This window comes from Schistocerca piceifrons, chromosome 4, assembly GCF_021461385.2.
Source record: "Schistocerca piceifrons isolate TAMUIC-IGC-003096 chromosome 4, iqSchPice1.1, whole genome shotgun sequence".
Classification (NCBI taxonomy): domain Eukaryota; kingdom Metazoa; phylum Arthropoda; class Insecta; order Orthoptera; family Acrididae; genus Schistocerca; species Schistocerca piceifrons.
The window spans coordinates 582871507-582882113 of NC_060141.1; the positions used below are offsets into that span (position 1 = coordinate 582871507).

Consider the following 10607-nt stretch of genomic DNA (forward strand, 5'->3'; position numbering starts at 1 on the left):
TTTATCCTTTAGATTTTCAACGGCTTTTCTGACTTCATGTTCTGTGTTTGGTAGTAACTCCATTGCACTTAGTGCACAGTTACATATAGGGTTTGCCGACCAGGGTGGCCGAGCGGTTCTAGGCGCTACGGCCGCAGGTTCGAATCCTGCCTTGGGCATGGATGTGTGTGATGTCCTTAGGTTAGTTAGGTTTAAGTATTTCTAAGTTCCAGGGGACTGATGACCTTAGAAGTTAAGTCCCAGAGTGCTCAGTGCCATTTGAACCATTTGAACTTATAGGGTTTGTAACTGTTTTTGGGAATTTTGTAGTAATTCCTCTGCAATACTTGAAAAATGGTCAGTCACATAATTTGCTAGGAGGTATGGATCACTTATTACTTTATCCCCATCCTCATCGGTATGTTATTATGTGTCATTTATATCCACCTGTTTACTGTCTCATGACGTCCCAGAGTGCATTCAATTTCTTCTTTGCATTGTATGTCAACTGTGCATTCCTATATATAATTTTTTATTGACTGTATATCTTGATGACGAGTTTCTAAGTCTATGAAATGTTCCCATTACTTTTTCCAATAATTCCTTTTCCTTTATTACACATAGTATGTGTGCCATTTGGTGTGTTAGGATCTATATTGTAAGTGCTTATAGCAGAATTTTTAAAGATGATGAAGATACCCTTTAGACAGAATAATCTGTTATCTGAATTTATCCTAAAATGGAACTACTTCTACTACCAATGACAACAGGTATTGTCTACGCATGGCCCGAGATCTACCCCGTACGCTCCCATGAATCAGACGTACCAATTTTCCCTTCCCAGTCCAGTTTAGGTGTAGGCTGTGACTTGTTAAATCCCATCTGTCGATAGTTCCGACTGTTACTAAAGCAATATGCGCAATGTCGGCTGCTAACAGTGCAATTTCTAACTCATTAATTCGCCTCACAGCTCCATTAACGCGTAGACGACCATTACGTCGGAACAGCTCGACAAAGTGAACGTTGATGTCATGAATCAGGGAAACTATTTTGTCCAGATCGTCACCTACTACATATGCCATATCCCAGTTCAAACTGTTTTCAGTCGCATCCCGTTGTCATAGAATGATCCTCTTTTTCAACTAAGTTATCTATCATCTGACTTAGCCCAGCAGTTCCTGCTGCATACTTTCATCAACTTAGCATGGGTTTCTGTGGCGTTGTTCCCCCTTACAACTGCCAAACGATAATACACTTTATCAATGCCCTGGGCCATTTTCTTTGTCCCTCTAGCAGTATGTAGCTGCAACTAAAAAGAAATTTAGCTTTATTTTTCGGATGTCTTAATTAAAACTTTATAACAAACCTTGGTATTTTTCACGCCCCACATTTGTCAATAAAATAAGAATCTTTAATACGATACAGTGGCTTATGGAGTACATAAGTAAACGTAGATCAAGAAGCAGATAGGAATGAAGACTGATTTATTACTTAATACACGAATCAAAAAAAGTTTTGCATCACTTCGGTTCTGAGACTTCCGGAACCTGTACAGAAAATTGGAAGACAGATCAATATAAACATCATTTCCGCCCTTTTTATTGCTCATGAAAATCGCACATGGCATGTTGTACCATTACTGTACACACCGGTACCTCTAATACCCAGTAGCACGTCCTCTTGCATTGATGCATGCCTGTATTCGCCGTGGCCATACTATCCATAAGTTTATCAAGGCACTGTTGGTCCAGATTGTCCCACTCCTCAACGGCCTTTCGGCGTGGATCTCTCTGAGTGGTTGGTGGGTCACGTCGTCCATAAACAGCCCTTTCCAATCTATCCCAGATATGGTCAATAGTTCGATAGTTTTCATGCTGGCCACTCTAGTCGAGCGATATAGTTATCCTGAAGAAAGTCAGTCACAAGATGTGCACGGTGATGGTGCGAATTGTTTTCCATGAAGAGTAATGCCTTGCCAATATGCTGCCGATATGGTTGCACTATAGGTCGGAGGATGGCATTCAAGTATCGCACAGCCGTTACGGCACCTTCCATGACCACCAGCGGCATACGTCGTCCCCACATAATGCCACCCCAAAAAAGCAGGAAACCTCCACCTTGCTGCACTCGCTGGACAGTGTGACTAAGGCGTTCAGCCTGACCAGGCTGCCTCCAAAGACGTCTCCGACGATTATCTAGTTGAAGGCATATGCGACACTCATCGGTGAAAATAATGTGACGCCAATCTTCAGCATGTTGCTCGGCCCATCTTTACCGCGCTGCATGGTGTCGTGGTTGCAAAGATGGACCTCGCCATGGACGTCGGGAGTGAAGTTGCGCACAATGCATCCTACTGTGCACAGTTTGAGTCGCAACACGACGTCCTGTGGCCGCACGAAAAGCATTATTCAACATGGTGGCGTTGTGGAGTTGCTGTCAGGGTTCCTTTGAGCCATAATCCTTAGGTAGTGGTCATCCACTGCAGTAGTAGTCCTTGGGTGGCCTGAGCAGGGCATGTCATCGACAGTTCCTGTCTCTCTGTATCCCTTCCATGTCAGAACATCGCTATGGTTCACTCCGAGGCGGCTGGACACTTACCTTGTTGAGAGACCTTCCTGGCACAAAGTAACAATGCGGACACGATCGAACTACAGACAACACGAGCCGTGTACCTCCCTCCTTGTGGAATGACTGCAACTGATCGGCTGTCGGATCCCCTCCGTCTAATAGGCGCTGCTCATGCGCGGTTGTTTACATTTTTGGGCGGGTTTAGTGACATCTCTGAACAGTCAAAGTGACTGTGTTTTTGATACAACAACCACAGTCAACGCCTATCTTCAGGAGTTCCGAGAACTGGGGTGATGCAAAACTTTTTTTGATGTGTGTAGTTGAACACGAGAGTCCTATGAGCCTCGCGATCTTTAAGACTATGCTTTTATTTTTCATTTCTAGGATTTTGTTCTCCATTCTCGTAGGCTGTCATGTATATTTATAACCGATGGGACTACCCGTGTTTTTTACAGACACGGCGTCTGGCGTGAGCAGCGACTGGGTGAAAGGTGTGGCTGGGGTGAACCTCTCCTTCACCCTTGAACTGCCTGGTGGCGGGGACGAGGGTTTCGATCCTCCAGCATCCGACATCCTCAGCATTGTGACACCGTTCTTTGAGGCAATACGCGTCTTCGGCCAATATATTGCTGACAACTATGGACGATGAAGATCGGTTCTGAAGCAGTTTCTATGAGTGAGATATGATTCTTTATAATAAATACAATTTTCCGTATTATATTCTCGTTGTCAGTGTAAAGGCAAATAATAAATTATACGCACCTTTCGCCACCCTTCTACAGTGTAACACATTTCTCCTTACTCACCCTAGTTAGCAAGCTAAGTAAAGGTACATAAACATTATCTGTATTATGGATTCTAGATATTACACTGCTGGCCACCGTAAATGCAACACCAAGAAAGACTAGAGGTAGCACAACAAAATTTATTTTGTAGATAACATGTTGACCAACTATCAAATGATTACGTTTACAGACGTCTGTGACATGTGGTTCCTGCCAGAATCAGTAGCCAGAGTAGCCGCCATTGTTGGAGATCACCGCTGCCACACGTCTCGGCATTGAGTCAAAGAGACGTTGGATGTGTTCCTGGGCTACAGCAGCCCAAGCAGCTTCCACACGTTGCCAAAGATCATCTGGTGTGGCAGCTGGGGATGTAATCTGGGTCACTCGTTGAGCAACCATGGACCACATGTTTTCTATCGGCGAAAGATCCGGAGAGCGAGCCGGCCAGGGAAGCAATTCAATCTGGTTATTGACGAAGAACCTTTGGACAATGCGTGCCACGTGTGGTCGCGCATTATCCTGTTGAAATATGGCTGTGGCCGAGCCCTGAAGGTAAGGAAGGACAACTGGCTCCAGCACCTCGGATATGTAGCGCCGGCTATTTAAAGTACCGGCAATGCGTACTAGAGGCGTGCGAGAGTAATATCCAATACCGCCCCATACCATAATACCCGGTGCAAGACCAGTGTGGCGGTGCATAATGCAGCTGTCCAGCATCCTCTCTCCACGGTGTCTCCACACTCGAATCCGACCATCGTGGTGCTGCAGACAGAAGCGTGCCTCGTCAGTAAAGACAACGTCATTCCATTCTGCCGTCCACATCCGTCTGCCATCACACCATTGGCGACGGAGACGTCTGTGGTTCTGCGTCAATGGTAGACGAGGCAATGGACGTCTTGCGGACAGACCACTCTGCTGTAAACGGCGTCGAATGGTACGCGCAGACACTGGATGATGCGTTACAGACGCAATGTGCTGTGCTATGGTTCGGGATGTCACTGAGCGATCCGTCACTGCCATGCGCACAATTTGCCTATCAGCACGTGCAGTGGTGCACCGAGGTGAATGCGATCGACCACGTCGATCCGTCGTACCCTCCTGCATCCAACGGTCACATATCCGCATTACAGTTGTTTGGTTTCGTCCAACACGACTAGCAATTTCTCTGTATGATAATCCACAATCTCGGTAAGCCACTATCCTTCCTCTGTCGAACTCGGATACTTGATCAAACGATGTTCGCTGTTGTCTACGAGGCATAACTGATCGTCTTGTGAAACAACCACAAGGTAAACACACGTGCCGAACGTACACTCGTCGAAATCGCCAAGCCTTAAATGGCGCTATGAGGTGGTGCCACAGGCGCGCGTGATGTGCGTCTGCGCTGAAATTCTAATCAGTTGCATATCTCATCGCTGCAAACTCATGGTGTAAATTTCACTCGATTCGGATGCTTCCTTCAGGGTGTTGCATTTACGGTGGCGAGCAGTGTAGTTGATAAGTTAACTGTTATATAGCATCTATTCAACGTACAAAAAGTTGTGTTAACGGTTACTACTTGTTTCGTGAGTCTCGTTATCATGGTCAGTCTGACCGAGCTCAAATCGTCAATCGGAGCAACTATTTGTAATTTACGGAAAAAATAAGTGGATTTAAATATTTGAGGTATTGGCTTAAGCATAAAAAATCAGATGATGTTGAAATAAAGTTTGAAAGATTTAGGCATTTTTGTGGAAAAATGCAACGAACTTTTAAACGTAAGGTTCGAAAGGAAAACCGACCGTTGCTCTACCGTCATTGTTGTATGAAGCAAAAGCTGGGGTCCAACGTTTGAGCAAATAAGACAAATTGAACGGTCTGAAATAAGATTTCTCACAATGTATAGCGGGATAACCACACCTAGATCGTAAGAAGCTCTAAATTAGGATTACACACTGCTTAATGTAGCTTGGACAACACACACGCCCATACCCGATGGAGGACTCGAACCTCCGACTGGGGGAGCCGCGTGAAACGTGGCAAGGTGCTTAAGACAGCTGAAATGACAGGTAACAGCTGAAATGGAAGACGTCTAGTGGGAAAAAAATTTAAAAAATGTAAGCAGGAGACCCAGGTTCAAGTCCCGGGCATAGCACAAATTTTAATTTATTTCTTCAGCTTTTGTCATTACTGAAAAGAAAGTTGAGACTCATATGTATCAAGGAAATTGTAATTTCATCATATCAATAGATCATAGTGACAAATGTGTAAATACATCTACATCTACATTTATACTCCACAATCCACCCAACGGTGTGTGGCGGAGGGCTCTTTACGTGCCACTGTCATTACCTCTCTTTTCTGTTCCAGTCGCGTATGGTTCGCTGGAAGAGCGACTGTCTGAAAGCCTCCGTGCGTGCTCGAATCTCTCTAATTTTACATTCGTGATCTCCTCGGAGGTATAAGTAGGGGGAAGCAATATATTCGATACCTCATCCAGAAACGCACCCTCTCGAAACCTGGCGAGCAAGCTACACCGCGATGCAGAGCGCCTTTCTTGCAGAGTCTGCCACTTGAGTTTGCTAAACATCTCCGTAGCGCTATCACGGTTACCAAATAACCCTGTGACGAAACGCGCCGCTCTTCTTTGGATCTTCTCTATCTCCTCCGTCAACCCGATCTGGTACGGATTCCACACTGATGACCAATACTCAAGTATAGGTCGAACGAGTGTTTTGTAAGTCACCTCCTTTGTTGATGGACTACATTTTCTAAGGACTCTCCCAATGAATCTCAACCTGGTACCCGCCTTACCAACAATTAATTTTATATTATCATTCCACTTCAAATCGTTCCGCACGCATACTCCCAGATATTTTACAGAAGTAACTGCTACCAGTGTTTGTTCCGCTATCATGTAATCGTACAATAAAGGATCCTTCTTTCTATGTATTCGCAATACATTACATTTGTCCATGTTAAGGGTCAGCCGCCACTCCCTGCACCAAGTGCCTATCCGCTACAGATCTCCCTGCATTTCGCCACAATTTTCTAATGCTGCAACTTCTCTGTATACTACAGCATCATCCGCGAAAAGCCGCATGGAACTTCCGACACTATCTACTAGGTCATTTATATATATTGTGAAAAGCAATGACCCCGTAACACTCCCCTGTGGCACGCTAGAGGTTACTTTAACGTCTGTAGACGTCTCTCCATTGATAACAACATGCTGTGTTCTGTTTGCTAAAAATTCTTCAATCCAGCCACACAGCTGGTCTGATATTCCATAGGCTCTTACTTTGTTTATCAGGCGACAGTGTGGAACTGTATCGAACGCCTTCCGGAAGTCAAGGAAAATAGCATCTACCTGGGAGCCTGTATCTAATATTTTCTGGGTCTCACGAACAAATAAAGCGAGTTGGGTCTCACACGATCGCTGTTTCCGGAATTCATGTTGATTCCTTCAGAGTAGATTCTGGGTTTCCAAAAACGTTATGATACTCGAGCAAAAAACATGTTCTATAATTATACAACAGATCGACGTTTTGCTCATCTGCTCGACGACCCTTCTTAAAGACTGGGACTACCTGCGCTCTTTTCCAATCTTTTGGAACCTTCCGTTCCTCTAGAGACTTGCGGTACACGGCTGTTAGAAGGGGGGCAAGTTCTTTCGCGTACTCTGTGTAGAATCGAATTGGTATCACGTCAGGTCAAGTGGACTTTCCTCTGTTGAGTGATTCCAGTTGCTTTTCTATTCCTTGGACACTTATTTCGATGTCAGCCATTTTTTCGTTTGTGCGGGGATTTAGAGAAGGAACTGCAGTGCGGTCTTCCTCTGTGAAACAGCTTTGGAAAAAGGTGTTCAGTATTTCAACTTTACGCGTGTCATCCTCTGTTTCAATGCCATCATCATGCCGGAGTGTCTGGATATGCTGTTTCGAGCCACTTACGGATTTAGCTTCCTAGGATTTTCTGTCAAGTCGGTACATAGAATTTTACTTTCGAATTCATTGAACGCTTCACGCATAGCCCTCCTTACGCTAACTTTGACATCGTTTAGCTTCTGTTTGTCTGAGAGGTTTTCGCTGCGTTTTAACTTGGAGTGAAGCTCTCTTTGCTTTCGCAATAGTTTCGTAACTTTGTTGTTGAACCACGGCGGGTTTTTCCCGTCCCTCACAGTTTTACTCGGCACGTACCTGTCTAAAACGCATTTTACGATTGCCTTGAACTTTTTCCATAAACACTCAACATTGTCAGTGTCGGAACAGAAATTTTCGTTTTCATCTGTTAGGTAGTCTGAAATCTGCCTTCTAATACTCTTGCTAAACAGATAAACCTTCCTCCCTTTTTATATTCCTATTAACTTCCATATTCAGGGATGCTGCAAAGGCCTTATGATCACTGATTCCCTGTTCTGCACTTACAGAGTCGAAAAGTTCGGGTCTGTTTGTTATCAGTAGGTCCAAGATGTTATCTCCACGAGTCGGTTCTCTGTTAATTGCTCGAGGTAATTTTCGGATACTGCACTCAGTACAATGTCACTCGATGCTCTGTCCCTACCACCCGTCCTAAACATCTGAGTGTCCCAGTCTACATGTGGTAAATTGAAATCTCCACCTAAGACTATTATAAAATGCTGAGAAAATTTATGTGAAATGTGTTCCAAATTTTCTCTCAGTTGTTCTGCCACTAATGCTGCTGAGTCGGGAGATCGGTAAAAGGAGCCAATTATTAACCTAGCTCGGTTGTTGAGTGTAACCTCCACCCATAATAATTCACAGGAACTATCCACTTCTAGTTCACTACAGGATAAACTACTACTAACAGCGACAAACACGCCACTACCGGTCGCATGCAATCTATCCTTCCTAAACACCGTCTGTGCCTTTGTAAAAATTTCAGCAGAATTTATTTCTGGCTTCAGCCAGCTATCTCTACCTATAACGATTTCAGCTTCGGTGCTTTCTATCAGCGCTTGAAGTTCCGGTACTTTACCAATGCAGCTTCGACAGTTTACAATTACAATTCCGATTGCTGCTTGGTCCCCGCATGTCCTGACTTTGCCCCGCACCCTTTGAGGCTGTTGCCCTTTATGTACTTGCCCGAGGCCATCTAACCTAAAAAACCGCCCAGTGCACGCCACACAACCCCTGCTACCCGTGTAGCCGTTTGCTGCATGTAGTGGACTCCTGACCAATCCAGCGGAATCCGAAACCCCACCACCCTATGGCGCAAGTCGAGGAATCTGCAGCCCACACGGTTGCAGAACCGTCTCAGCCTCTGATTCAGACCCTCCACTCGGCTCTGTACCAAAGGTCCGCAGTCAGTCCTGTCGACGATGCTGCAGATGGCGAGTTCTGCTTTCATCCCGCTAGCGAGACTGACAGTCTTCACCAAATCAGATAGCCACTAGAAGCCAGAGAGAATTTCCTCTGATCCATAGCGACACACATCATTGGTGCCGACATGAGTGACCACCTGCAGATGGGTGCACCCTGTACCCTTCATGGCATCCGGAAGGACCCTTTCCACATCTGGAATGACTCTCCCCGGTATGCACATGGAGGGCACATTGGTTTTCTTCCTCTCTCTTGCTGCCATATCCCTAAGGGGCCCCATTATGCGCCTGACGCTGGAGCTCCCAACTACCAGTAAGCCCACCCTCTGCGACCGCCCGGATCTTGCAGACTGAGGGGCAACCTCTGGAACAGAACAAGCAGCCATGTCCGGCCGAAGATCAGTATCAGCCTGAGACAGAGCCTGAAACCGGTTCGTCAGACAAACTGGAGAGGCCTTCCATTCAGCCCTCTGGAATGTCTTTCACTCCCTGCCACACCTCGAGACGACCTCCCACTCTACCACAGGTGAGGGATCAGTCTCAATGTGGGCAGTATCCTGGGCAGCCACAGTCGTAGTCCGATCGGGGGATGCGTGGGACGAGCTGACCGACCCCGACAAACCCCCATCCGGACCCCCACAGTGATGCCCATTGGCAACAGCCTCAAGCTGTGTGACCAAAGCCAACACTGCCTGAAGCTGGGAGCGAAGGGATGCCAACTCAGCCTGCATCCGAACACAGCAGTTGCAGTCCCTATCCACGCTAAAAACTGTTGTGCAAAGAGCGTCTGAACTAATCTACAGAGAGCACAAACAACTCGACACAAAATTTAAACGGTTATTAAAATACAAGATTGCCTAGTAAATGCAGTAATGCTGCTACTTGCGCACTGCTGACACACTGCTCGGCGGCGGAAGGAGACTACGCGATTTTACGCTATTCAGGCACTAAAACGCGATGCTACAAGCCTTAAATACTATAATACGGCCGAAATTTATGAATTAAACAAAGCAAGTACTAAAAACACGCAAAGAAATTAAGAATTAAACTATCTAACAAATAAGTGAGTTAGGAGTATACGACTTTCTGCTGGCAGCTGCTTATCCAACGGCGGCAGGGAGCCCACTGGCTGTGACCAACCGACACTGGCCGTTCAAAACAAAAACCGTTTTTTCAAAGTCGTGTCCCACAGGCTATAGCGGCCGTCACGTTAATAGACACCCTGAAGTCATCTCAGCGCCCTACACAGCATTGCCAGTCAGTTCTCATTTCAAATGTTAGCAAAAATTCCGAAAAAGCGTCTGATGGTGTACATTCCAAAAGAAAATTCTTGCCAGCTGTTACGAAAACAAAAAAAGAAAAACTAATTTTGTTCTACTTCAACCTAAAGGGAAAAGAGAACACTGACGTATTTGGACTGAAAATAATCTGTGAACTGTCTCAAAGTTTATATATGCTTGTGATACACATCTTATCCTGGAAACATAGAATTATTCCGAGATAAAAAATAAAATATCGTCAGAAGTGTGCAGGTGTTACACTTGTGTAACGAAAAATGTCGTCGCTGACGAATTTGCGTTCTGTTGATCCTTGAAGAAACTTTCAGCGAGAAAGCTGTTAAGAAAGTTACGGAATTAATTCTGGTAATATCTGAGACATCGTTATTATATCGTGTCACGTATGAACGTGAGAGTCTCCTACAACACGCGAGTACTTGTATGCCGCCGCGAGGATTTTAGTTCCGATGACTCGCCTTAATACGATCGAGAATATTCTGTCTCCCGAAAAAATTTTATTTGCATCTCTTGTTGACTCTTCATCGCTACACCAGTCACCGAAACTGCCGATATACGCAGTACAAAAGTAGCTGCACGTACTTTCAGTGCAGTAATACTGTTGAAGTCAATCAAAATATGTTTTTGTGTGTGGCCTTCTGAAACCCAAGTTTTAGCGAA

General features: G+C 45.3%; 1 protein-coding gene across 1 annotated transcript in view; it reads left to right on the forward strand.

The window, feature by feature from the left end:
• LOC124796030 (carboxypeptidase B-like) overlaps positions 1-3218 on the forward strand; it is an 82030-nt gene extending 78812 nt beyond the window's left edge. Inside the window, exon 9 of the mRNA XM_047260115.1 lies at positions 3003-3218. Coding sequence (XP_047116071.1) covers positions 3003-3196 — 194 coding nt within the window. The 3' untranslated portion in view covers positions 3197-3218. The remainder of the gene's footprint in view (positions 1-3002) is intronic.
• The last annotated feature ends 7389 nt before the right edge of the window (positions 3219-10607 follow it).